This window comes from Dermacentor silvarum, chromosome 2, assembly GCF_013339745.2.
Source record: "Dermacentor silvarum isolate Dsil-2018 chromosome 2, BIME_Dsil_1.4, whole genome shotgun sequence".
Taxonomy (NCBI): domain Eukaryota; kingdom Metazoa; phylum Arthropoda; class Arachnida; order Ixodida; family Ixodidae; genus Dermacentor; species Dermacentor silvarum.
This window is the reverse complement of record NC_051155.1, coordinates 164,504,143-164,516,682: the sequence shown is the minus strand read 5'-3', so window position 1 is coordinate 164,516,682 and position 12,540 is coordinate 164,504,143. Positions and strand designations below refer to the sequence as shown.

At 45.6% G+C, this 12,540-nt stretch overlaps 1 protein-coding gene across 2 annotated transcripts; it reads right to left on the bottom strand.

Moving 5' to 3' along the window:
- Positions 1 to 503: 503 nt before the first annotated feature.
- On the bottom strand, positions 504 to 12,103 carry LOC119442040 (peptidyl-prolyl cis-trans isomerase 6). Of its 2 annotated transcripts, none has more exons than XM_049661821.1 (5): positions 11,744 to 12,103; positions 3,571 to 3,693; positions 3,400 to 3,508; positions 2,169 to 2,353; positions 504 to 855 (listed from the first exon to the last, which is right to left on the bottom strand). In XM_049661821.1, exons 1-5 carry the CDS (start codon positions 11,783 to 11,785, stop codon positions 721 to 723), a joined length of 594 nt encoding a protein of 197 aa, XP_049517778.1. In that variant the 5' UTR covers positions 11,786 to 12,103; the 3' UTR covers positions 504 to 720. The 2 variants fall into 2 exon arrangements, with proteins under 2 accessions (XP_049517778.1, XP_037562683.1); XM_037706755.2 differs by lacking the exon at positions 11,744 to 12,103 and adding an exon at positions 3,860 to 4,121.
- Positions 12,104 to 12,540: the final 437 nt, after the last annotated feature.

Sequence of the window (12,540 nt, the reverse complement as noted above, 5' to 3'; positions counted from 1 at the left end):
TTTCCTTGCTAAATTCTTAAATTTTATATGAATAAATTCCTTTAGTCATTCAAAATTTTTCAAAAGTGATCCTTATTAGACTCCAATAATTGTTTTCCTCCAATCACCCGATTCTTGGGCAATCCCCCATAGTGGGTACGAGCCACTCTCGAAGGCAAGGAAGCAAGCATTTAGAGTATACTACCACAACCAACAAAACATGGTCCAGCACCATGGTAATTAAGCGGTTTAAGCAATGGCACATTGATAGTAAAGCCATGGTTGTCTTGACCGCCTCAACTCCACACCATCACATATAATTGGCCCTATTGTTACACATACTACGTGTACTGCCAAGATGTAGGCTTGCACAGAGCAACAATATTACTAACTGTGCAATTGTACAACACAGCCTCACTCCCATCATCGCAGTTAAACCATTGCACCTTGGTGCTCATCAGCAATCATGGAAACTGAAGCGGGCACGACCACTTACACAGCACAACACAGAGCCAGACCACACGTCAACAAAGTAACCATTTTATTTAGAATATGTTTCAAGAAAAAACGGAAAACACCTGAGCACAGCCTTCACTTAACAAGCCTGTGTGCATATGGAATGATCCTGAAATGGGCATTCCCAATTTCAATGCACCTTTGGGTAATGAAAAAAAAAAGGGGGGGGGGGTGCATAAATGAGCATTAGATGATTGTGCACTCTCTTTGTGGCTTTTCGTGCCGCTAGTCAGTGGCACCAGTACAAGCAGTGGGGAAAGGAGCCTCCACGTCTAGCACACCGGAGTCCACAATGACAACATCTTTTGTTGGCCTGTCCTTGCTGTCCGTGGAAACTTTCTCCACCTTGCGCACGACGTCCTGTTGACATAAAAAGAGGAGGGAATGCAAAGTAGTCGATCGTAGCTCACTTTGGAAGTGCCTGCAGAAGGTGACAAGCCTGTCTCGGAAGTATCACATAGCACAGTGCTAACACCAAAATGCCAAGTGCTGTGCAGAAATCGCCCTTTAACAAAGATTATCTAATGCGTGGGCCACACATGTGCAGTTCATACTCCTGCTCCAGCATCTTTTATCAGATTGACAAAAGTGCAGACCACTCTTCCGGCACATTGAATTTCACTATAACCGGCGGGTGCCTACTGCTGTCCAGTCTCAAACATGGCGAGGTCCCATCAGGCTTTTCTTGCGAGTGTGAGAAGTAAGTTCTTCCCATTCAGTCTACCCTGTTACAGAGCCTTCAGAAAGGATACCAAACTTTCCAAGCTACTACTGTAAAAATGCAATTCACTTATTTTGGCCAGGTGGCATTCCCTGCATAGTAATACATGTAGGAACGTAAAACATCAAGGAATGTAAACATAAATGTAGGTATGTAAAATAAAAGTGTCCCAATGGAAAGTTGCTTTCCAAGGCAGCCAACTTACGCAATTTTTGAAATGAACAATTGCAATAATTTTGTCATGTAACTGGAATGTGTGCATAACATTGTAACATTTCAATGAACGGGCAAGTTTGCATTAGGGAAGATCGATACTAAGGCTGTTGCTAGTTGTGCCAGTGCCAAACTGACTTTAATTGCCAATAGGTTTTAGCAATTATAAATCTGTCTGGTTTCATAATGTGTAACTTGAACAGATGCCCTTAGACATTTGCTATACTCTATCTCACAAGTCATTAGAAGCACTCTGGAAGCTGCAGGACTCCTCTAAGTGAATAGGAAAGCCGAATGCCCCTTGAGATTTGTCCATCTGCGCCGCGTCTTCTGCTCAGTGGCCACTGAATTCACAGTATACGACATACATGCACGGAGGCCCTACCATGTCACATAACGCTGTAACATATCATGTACCTAGCAAAACCAAAGCTCTCAGACAGTTACGCCGGGAACTATATTTCATTGGTGCAAGGATATTGCGTGTGTACGCCTCGTACTTTCGGCATTGCTGTAAACGACTTGCAAGATGAAATATAGAGTCAAGCTCACATGAGACGCACACTGTACTTACAGAAAAAGCAGCATGCAGGTATAAGATACCCAATGTGATTATCTAAATTGTATGCATGTATGCTCTGTTACAGTGTGACAACATAAGCAGCCAAGACTTGTGCGAACTTAGCACTCAAACTGCTGAAGCGATCACAACTTGCTTAGTGTTGCTCATTAAACTCACCATTCCAGCAAGAACTTTGCCAAACACAACGTGCTTGCCATCTAGCCATTCGGTCTTCTTGCACGTGATGAAGAACTGAGACCCATTAGTGTCCTTTCCAGCATTGGCCATTGAGAGCCAGCCAGCACCATAATGCTTGAGCTTGAAGTTCTCGTCGGCAAATCGGTCTCCATAGATGCTACGTCCTACAAATTAAGCAAAAGGAGCAATTTTATTATGTATACATAATACGTCGAAGTAGTAAAACAGGGATGAAAATGCGCTTAAGGGGCTCGAAATAAAGATATTGAGAAAGACCACATTGGTATAGATTACACATCTAGAACCAGTAGCGCACCCAGGATCTCTGCCAGGGGGGGGGGGGTTGAAAATTTGTCAATACCATCAAAAGTACCAGCACTAATTTCGATTTCTTCACGGGAAATTGTCAAAAAATTCACTTTTTGCGAGTGTGCAGACGATTGCGCGTCTTACATCTTAGTTGCAGTACTCATATGTGTAAGGAAAGAAAAAGGGTTAAACAAAAGGGGGTGTTAAGTCGGCCTCAGGGTGGGGTTACAATCCCCGAATCACCCCCCCCCCCCCCCCCCCCATCGGTGCGCCACTGTCTGGAACACAAAAATTCACTCACTCCTGCTGTGAGCCAATAAAGGACGCAAATATCTGAGATATGGCAATTAACATTACTTTGACAACCCTGGTGTTCCCAAAGAGTTGAGACTATATTTTGTGTCTCCCTCCCTCCAGCACACTAAGCTAGTGTGCTGGAGGGGAGGGCGGCGACTAATTTGACAGCACACTGAACAATTAATAATAATAATAATAATAATAATAATAATAATTATTATTATTATTATTATTATTATTATTATTATTATTATTATTATTATTATTATTATTATTATTATTATTATTATTATTGGTAGTAGCAGTAGTAGTATTTCTGGAGTTTTAAGCGCCAAAACCACAGTACATGATTATGAGGCACGTCCTAGTGGGAGACTTAATTTTGCCCATCTGGGGTTCTTTAACGTGCACCAAATGCATGGTACACGGGTGTTTTTGCATTTCGCCCCGACCGAAATGCGGCCGCCGTGGCCGAGATTTCACCCTGCGACCTCGGGCTCAGCAGCGCAACAAGCGCGCCACCACGGCGGGTACGATAATTTAAAAGCAAGCACTACGAAAATGGTTGCAGCATTTTTCTAAGGCCCAGTAACTTCTATCTCACCTCCAGTGCCATTTCCTTTAGTGAAGTCACCACCTTGGAGCATGAAGTCTGGGATAACACGGTGGAACTTGCTGCCTTTGTAGCCAACAAGGCCACCATCTTTTGATTTCTACAAAGTAAAAAGTAAACATTAAAGACCTGTCCAAGTTATTAGAAACATTAACAGCTCACCTCTGTCAAGTGCGTTTGGCACAGCTCCTTGAAGTTCTTGACAGTTTTTGGCACAACCTTGCCAAACAGACCAATTTCTATACGACCGGCCGGTTTTCCTCCAATCTCGATGTCGAAGTACACCTGAAAACAAAAATACCGTCGCGGCGTGCGTTAGAGCCAAGGTGTAAGGTTATCGGCGAACAAAACTTCGATGCTTCAGCAGACGTGTACGTGAAGCTTCTTGTGTAAGTATGCACTGCATCAAATTTGGCACCGTGGTCGGCAGCATGCTCGCGACGAATCTCACCTTGTCGGTAACTTCGGCCGACGACATTTTCCTACAACAAAACGTGCCAGGAGCGTTCTACCAGGAGAGCTTCAGACGGTCGAGATCACTGACGATGACGGCGACTGAGCAACTGACCTAGCAGCCTGCCTCTTTACGACAAATCGCCAACTGATGCCGGGCGCACAAAAAAGACCAGGAAAAAAAAAAAAAAAAAAGAATAAGGGGCGTTCCGTGGACCCCTTTGATTCGTTGATCGCCTGAGCGTGCGCGCGTGCAGTCGTGGATGGTGGTGGTCGATACTGCTATCCCAGAAACGCATCCAGCGCCCACTGTTGAAGGGTGCACGAGCGCCAATGAATCAAGGCCACAAAGTAAAAAAATAAAATAAAAATAATAATAATATTAAAGAAGGAAAAGAAGTATCGAGCCGCATTCATTTTCCAAAGATGCCACTGCAATTAAGCTAGCGTAACTGCTGTAATGACATGCAAATTAGAGAATGCAGGTTCAATCCGTTTCATAAATACATAATATGTACGCTGTGTTTTTACGTTTGAAGTATTAGTTTTGTATGTAACGTGTGTGTGCGTACGTAGATAATCGCACGCCTAATTTCTTGCGTATTCGTGGCCGTGCAGAGCGCACGCTGTCGGTGTTTACCAAAAATATGAAGAAAACTTCGAGGACGCCTAAGCTTTGCCTTTAAGAGTGGAACGCGATACCATTTAAAGATTCCTGAATGCTTGTCAGGCTTCCCGGCAACTGCAGTTTTCTTTTTCTCCAACTTCGCCTCTGCGCGCCGCTGCCATTTTACGCTGCCGTAGAGTACCTGTATATGGGTGTTCTGTGCCTGTATAGCATGTACGAAGAAAACTTCCTTCCTTCATGCTGTATAGGCCATAGAGTTTCACACTATTAGTGAGAAACTCTATGGTATAGGCTCCCTTCACTCCCTAAAGGGAGTGGATGGAGGGATGGATGAGGCTGAACCCTTTAAATCGGGCGGTGGCATACGCCACCTAGCCATGACTATGAACATATTTTGTACTTTCTGGTGGGTGAAATTTCACCCCTGCCTTGATTTTACCCACCAATCAGATAACCTCTGTTTGGTTAATTCTACCCGCTTAAAGTCTATTTTGCCTTCAGTGTCCCTAAACCCTAATGCTTTCAAAAAATCAGTCCCGTTGCTTTGCACTGTAGGGCTAAGCCCTTTACAGAAAAGTATGAGGTGTTCAGCCGTTTCCTCTTCTCCACACGCACAGCACAACGTGTCTGTACCTTGGTACTTGACTCGGTACATCTTAGTCTGCAATACTCCCGTCCTGGCTTCAAACAACAAAGAGCTTCCCCTAGAATTATCGTAGATATTTTCTTTGGCAACTTCTTGCTTGAAAGTTCGGTATGTTCCCAGTGCTGATTTCATCTGCATCCCTGTTTTCCACAGACCCCTCTGTTTCCTTAACCTTTTTCTTAACGGCTGTTTCCTGGTTTGCACCCCTCCTGCAGTCCAAATATTTTATTGACAGTTTTCTGGTCAGCTTCCTCCATTTTCTATCAACATTCCTCATGTACAAATAACTGAAAACTCTCCTTGCCCACCGCTTTTCTGCCATTTCTCTCAATCGCTCCTCAATTTCTATCTTGCTGCTGGCTTCCCTGCCCTCGAATGACGGTGCATTTCCGTGTGCTCCCAGAGCCAGTCTACCTACCCCTCGCTGCTTAACTTCCAACCTTAAATCGGGCGGTGGCACACGCCACCTAGCCGTGACTATTAAATGTTCTGTACTTTGTGGAGGGTGAAATTTCACCCTTGCTTTGACTTTAGCCACCAATCAGAGAACCTCTGTTTGGTTATTTCTACCTGCTTATAGTCTATTTTGCCTCTACTGTCCCTAAACCCCAATGCTTTGAAAAAATCAGCCCCGTTGCTTTGCACTGTAGGGTTAAGCCCTTTAAAGAAAAGTATGAGGTGTTCAGCCGTTTCCTCTCCACACGCACCGCACAACGTGTCTATACCTTGGTACTATAGTATGCCGGCCTTGGTACTATAGTAGTTTCGTCGTAACAGAATTATGTTTTCTCGTGGGTGGTTCGGGATGATTTTTTCAGCCACGGACGCCGGCGCGCCAACGCCGGATTTACTGCGACATGGGGCCCATAACGCTATCGCGTTTATAAGATGCCGACGGGCCATCAAAATCTGCTAGGTCTCTCTTGCTGGCCTGTTAGAGGCACTCCGCTTGCGTTTCTTATATATCGGGTATATAACAAAGGCAATTTCGTGGCCGAAGCGACTTCGTTGTATCGAGTTTCAACTATGGTGGCTCGACTGCACAGCAATTCATGCAACGCATAACACAGAGCAATGCAAACATGCCAGAGAGAGAAAAAAAAAATGGCATTATTTCTATCGGAGGCCTTACGCAGCCTTGATATCTCGAGGGCTACTGTTTAAATGCATGGTCAGGCAGAAATCGTTCTTCTCAGCAGCCACTGCACCGAATTTGATGCGTTTTGCTGTATTTGAAAGAAAAAAAAATTGAAAGTTGGAAGCGGATTTTGTATTCGGGCCGTCAACTGTTTTATAAAAATTGTTGAATGTTGCTAAAAAAAAAAAATAGGATACTAAATGAAGCTTACAATTCTGCAGCTAAGCAATAAAAAATTCAGAGCCCTTCCCCTGTCGAGAAAAGGGGGGTAAGCGAAGCTTGTGGTAAGACGACGCTACTCAGGGTCGGCGGCTCTTCGCCGACGTTTCGCCTGGGCTTCGGAAGCCCTCACGATAGAATCGGCACGTCGACGACGAGCCCTTTCCTGAGCGAGTTCGCGGCGCCGTTGCTCAATGTCACGGAGCGGCATAGTTTCGAGACATCGACACGCCGATTAACGGGCGCCAAAAAGAAAGAAAAAAAAAAAAAGAAAGAAAAGAAAGCGTCGTGGTCTCACGGTGCGGCATAGTTTAGAGACAGCGACACACCGACTAATGGGCACCGTAGGGCAGGCGGCCGCTGTTGCTTCTGTGCTTGTCAACGGACCCAAGTGTGTGCGTGTGTGGTGCAGTGTGGGGGCGCGACCTCTGACAGCGGGGGGGGGGGGGGAATCACCCGTTCTCTCGCCCCTGATTAAAAGGGGCGCGGCCAAGACCTTTGGTAGGAGTCATGAAATAACTGGGTGAACTGTCATCCATACCTGCCGTTCCCCGACCTAGGGAAAGGAGAGGCTATTTAAGCGCAAGTTTTAGGCCCTGCGAATCAGTCTGGAAGCTGAGCCTGTAATCGGCTGATAAGCAGTCGAGGGCCTAGTGCCGTCCAGTATCGCCTGGGTCGCCTAGCCACGTCGGAACTCCGAGGAACTAGTTGACGTACGAGACGACAAACCAACGTCTGCAACGAAGCTCGCGGTAGTTAGCCTCAAGTTAGCTCAACCTGCTTGAGAGAAGACGTCAGATCTAGACTACCGGGAAGCCCAGCACAGCAATCGCACCCACCTCAACAAAATCGGCTCGCCGGCATTCTTAGGTAAAGCTCAGCGCGCCGACTTTACAGTTTATGGACTTGCTGCTGCTGCCCGGCCACGTGTATGACATCGCTGGTTTTCTTTGAACTTTATTTTAGTGAACTACTGTTAAGTGTATTCTTGTATATTTGATACGCGCACTGTATCATTTTCATATCCATTGTCTCTCCATCTCCATCTTTTTTTTTTGGTTTACTCCCGACACCGACTCCTTCACTGTGTTCGCTTGAGTACGGAACGTCTAACCGGCTTCGACTTCGCGCCGACGGCGAACGGGTGACAGCCGAAAACGCAGCCTTCCCATCCCTACGCCGAGACTGATCTGAGGCGAGGGAAGCCCGGCGGAGCACGCGCCAACCCCATTTCCTTCCCTTTCCTTCACCGCGACGCACCAAACAATCCTGATTGGTCGCGCGCGTCACGTGATACGGCACAGCTTTCCCCGCACCTGCTCTACTCTGGGAGCAGCTGTGTTTTTTTAGCGCGACCCCACCACCGCCGAAACTTGAGGCAATGCAAGATTCGCTTGAAAACGATATTACATTCCAGAATATTGGAAACGCATAGCAGTAGTGGCTACCAGGCATCATAGCCGCATGTGCCGACGCGCCCATATATACTCGTGATGCCAGCCTCTAGCTGTGCCGATATATCTAGAAAGTCCCGTTAAACAATCCCTGTAGTTTGCCAGAAAATGCCCTAGATTCATATATTAATGGCCCTTTTATTGCGATAGCAATTACATGGACCCTCCAGGTGCATTTCTGCCGTCGCCGTGAGGTTCCGTATAAAGTCCATGGCGATAAAATCGTCGCCGCGCGCTTTATGTGCGAGTGAACGCATGTGATGGTGAGCTGGCAATTGCGGCTCGCGCACGCAAGGGCGGGAAGCGGGAAGGAAGCGCGCAAGTCTTCCAGTCGCGCACAACGCTCGGGATGGTGGGTAGGGAGGCGGAGGGGCACCGCTTTACTTCGGCAGCGCGCTCCCGCCGGCAGGAAGGCTCCAGGGGAAGGGTGGACAGGTGGAGGGGCCGTGCTTTGCTGCAACTGCGCGCTTCTGCCGATCAGAAGGCTCCGCGGGAGCCTTCCCTGTGCTGAGATAATTGAGCATTTTCTCTGTGGCCTTTATTCTCCCTAGTCAGTTGCGTCAGCACATGCTGTGGGGAAAGGAGCTTCCACAGTTAGCACACCGGAGTCAGCAATAACAACATCTTTTGTTGGCTTGTCGTTGCTGTCCGTGGGAATCTTCTCGACCTTGCGCACGACATCCTGTTGACACCGAAAAAGAAGGGAACACAAAGTAGTCTATCATTAACTCACGTTGGAAGTGCATGCAAATGATGAATAGCGTGCAGAAGGTCACAAGCCTGTCTCAGTAGTGTCACTTGGCACAGTGCTAACACCAAAATACTGTGCAGAGATTGTTCTTTAACAAAAATTGTTTAATGAGCTCATACTCTTGCTCCTGGATCTTTTAATAGATTGACAAAAGTGCAGACCATGCTAGCTGCACACATCCTGCAAGTTAAATCTCACTACAACCATGCCTGCTGCTACCCAGTCCTAAACATTGTGGGGCCCATCAAGCTACTCTTGTGCATGTGAAAAGTACATTGTTATCATTCAGTCCACCCTGTTAGAAAGCCTTCAGAAAAAATACCAAACTTTCCAAGCTACAACTAAACTGGAATTCACACATTTTGGCTAAGTGGCATTCTCTGCCCATAGTTGAATTACTACATGTAGGAAAAAATGAAAGAAGAATGGGAACCGAGGAGCTCGATTTTGTTAATCATGACCACATAAAGCCAACAGACAATGAAGCCAAGGAAAGCATTGGGGTAAATCAAGTGTAAATTGGTAGATTTCCCCTATGCTTTCCTTAGCTTCATTGTCTGTTGGCTTTATACATGTACAAAAGTAAAACAAATGTGTCCAGTTGGAAAGCTGGTTCCAAAGGCAGCCAACTTCATGGAATTTTGGAAATGGTCAATTGCAATCATTCTGTAATGTAACTGGAATGTGTGCATAACATAGTAACATTGCAATGAACAGATAAGTTTGTTTTCAGTATGGCTTCTGCCAGTTGTTTTTAAATACCAATAGCTTTTAGCAATGACTGGTTTTGTAACATGGCACTTGGAACAGATGCCCTTAGACATTTACTAGGGTCAAGTTCCCATCAGATGCACTCCTCATGTACAGAAAAAGTAGCATGCAGGTAAAAGATAGCCAAAGTGATTATCAAAATTGTATGCACTGTCACAAGAAATGTGACAATGCAAGAAGTGAAGATTTGTGTGAACTTAGCACTGAAACAGCTGAAGTGATCACAACTGGTTAAGTGCTGTTAATTAAACTTACCATTCCAGCAAGAACTTTGCCAAACACAACATGCTTGCCATCTAGCCAAGTGGTTTTCTTGCACGTGATGAAGAATTGTGACCCATTAGTGTCCTTTCCAGCATTGGCCATTGAGAGCCAGCCAGCACCATAATGCTTGAGCTTGAAGTTCTCATCAGGGAATTCATCTCCATAGATGCTACGTCCTGTAAATTAAGTAAAAACTAATTTTAAGATGCGTACATAACACATTAAAAGCCCGAACGCAAATGCACTTAAAGTGCTCTAAATAAAAATACTGAAAAAACTAAATTGGTAGATTACACATCTGGAAAACAAAATTCATAACTCCTGCTCTGAGCCAATGAGACTAAAAATTTGAGATATGGCAACATTACTTTCCTAACCCTGCTGCTATGTTATCCCATACCAGCTGCCATTGTATTTTTGCGACACCCTCCCTCCACACCAATGCACTAAGCTGTCTTTTAAACTGCTGAAGAAATACCGTATTTTCGCGCGTATAACCCGCCCTTTCATATAACCCGCACCCCTAACTTTGAACTCCACGAAAGAGAGAGAGAAAAAAAAATAAAATAAAAAAAAAAACCTCGCGTATAACCCGCACGCGTATCCGAAAAAATGAGGACTAGGAAGTTACAACTACGCGCAGTCATCATTTCGTTTTCAAAACAAATTTATTTCAAAACGACTGCCGCAACTTTGTCAGTGCTGTCGTCCGATTCACTGCTGCCATCCGAGGCTTCATCGCCGATCTCAAAGACGTAATCGTCTTCGGAACAATCTCGCAGCAGCTCTATTGTCGATTTCTTCAGCAGCAGCTACGATCTTCAGTTTCTCTTTCACTGTGAAAGACTCCCGCCGAGGCACACTCGTGATGCCTAAACAAAGCTGGCCAACTGTGCAAACTGGGCTTACAAGAAACGGCACCTGACTGATGCGAAAAGCGTGCGAAGAGCATGGAGGAAGGGCGAAGAGCGTCTAACCAGACTATGAAATTCTATGCTATGAATGTGGATCAGGCAATAACCTGTGTTGGCCTCTTATTGGCTTAACACGCGTCGATGTCGATAGGCATGTGGACAACGCGGACTCTGCACGGTAGGCCGCGCGTTGCCGTGAAGCCGACCCCCTACCCCTCCCTTCGCGAATCTTCGCAGATAACCCGCACCCCCACTTTTTAAGCAATTTTTTCCAATTTTTGGCGCGGGTTATATGCGAGAAAATACGGTATTTTTTTCCATTTCTCTGCTACTTTTGTACACGATCCTTGGCTTAAGTTATTTTTGTAGCTGCTTGGTAATGCGACACCACACTAAAGAATACACCATAAATTACGATCAAGCACTTTGATACATTCTATAAAGATGAAAGCCAATCATTTAGAAGCCATCATTTATGCAATGCAAACAACTTGTTAAGCTTACAGCATGGTGAGCCGACAGGGTTATTGCAACAATTGCACATACATAAACGTCGTCGCAAGCTAGAGCACAAATTCTTTATAAAGACTCATATCTCACCTCCAGTGCCATCTCCGTCCGTAAAGTCACCACCTTGGAGCATGAATTCTGGAATAACACGGTGGAACTTGCTGCCCTTGTAGCCAACAAGGCTACCATCTTTGGATTTCTACAAAGTAAAAGAGAGAGAGAGAGAGAGAGAGAGAAGAAAGTTTAAAAGATATGCACACTTTATTAGAAACATTCAGCTCACTTCTGTCAGGTGCTTTTGACAGAGCTCCTTGAAGTTCTTGACAGTTTTCGGCACAACCTTGCCAAACAGACCAATTTCTATACGGACCGGCCGGTTTGCCTCCGATCTGGATGTCGAAGTACACCTGAATATAAAAATACCGTCGCGTCCTGCGTTAGTGCCAAGCTGTAAAGTTATCGGCGAACAAAACATTGGTGCTTCAGCAGGCGCGTACATGAAGCATGAAATGCGTGAAATGCACTGCATCAAATTTGGCACCGCGGGCGCGTTAATAGGTCGGCAGCATGCTCGGGACGGATCTCACCTTGTCGGTAACTTCGGGGCCTTTGCTTGCGGCCGACGACATTTTGAGGTACTTAAAAGAGTTTCTACAAGGAGAGCTTCTGACAGTCGGGATCACTGACGAAGAACGCGACCGTGCGACTGACCTGCAGCCTCTTTCATACGACAAATGGCCGACTGGTGCCAAATTCCGGGCGAAATAAAAAAAGAAAGAGAAAAAGAGAGAGGGAAGAAGAAAACCGCGGCGTTCCGTGGAGCTCTTTCATTCGTTGATCGGCTGCATGTGCGCGCGTGCAGTCGTAGTTGATGGTTGTTGATGCTGCTGTTACCATAAGGTTTCTCACTACTCTATGGCTGTTACTACTGTCATAGAATAAAGCTGCTGTCCCAGAAACGAACCAAATTGCCGTAGTTGAATTGCGCGCGCGGGCGCCGATACAAAGTACACCTAAAAAAAAAGAAAAAAGTTTAGTTGAATCTACTTTTCGTGCGTGTTCCAAAGATGTCGCTGCAAGCGTCACCGCCTTTATTCTAGGCTATTCGCCTAGAAACGTTGATTCGCATGCCATTAATCTGTTTCATTAATACATAACGCTGTGCTTTACGTTTGAAGCGATTTATTTGAAGTACTTTTGTAGGGACGGCCATTTGGTCTTGTTCTGATCTTTACAAGCGACCTGCACTTGCGTACGTAATATATATTTTTATTTTTTACAGTCAACCACAAAAGTTAACGGACCACGGGAGCAGCCAAGTTGGTTCTTTGTTCTATGGGAGTAGACTGTAGGAGCAGCGCCGTTAGCACAATATTTTAGTCGA

What these genes read in the sequence shown, in the direction of transcription:
- LOC119442040 (XM_049661821.1), bottom strand. Translation starts at nt 11,785, where the DNA reads ATGTCGTCGGCCGCAAGCAAAGGCCCCGAAGTTACCGACAAG. An exon ending in GCCAAACGCACTTGACAGAG is followed by an intron (nt 3,509 to 3,570) that starts GTGAGCTGTTAA and finishes TTTACTTTGTAG; the next exon opens with AAATCAAAAGATGGTGGCCT. An exon ending in TAAAGGAAATGGCACTGGAG is followed by an intron (nt 2,354 to 3,399) that starts GTGAGATAGAAG and finishes CTTAATTTGTAG; the next exon opens with GACGTAGCATCTATGGAGAC.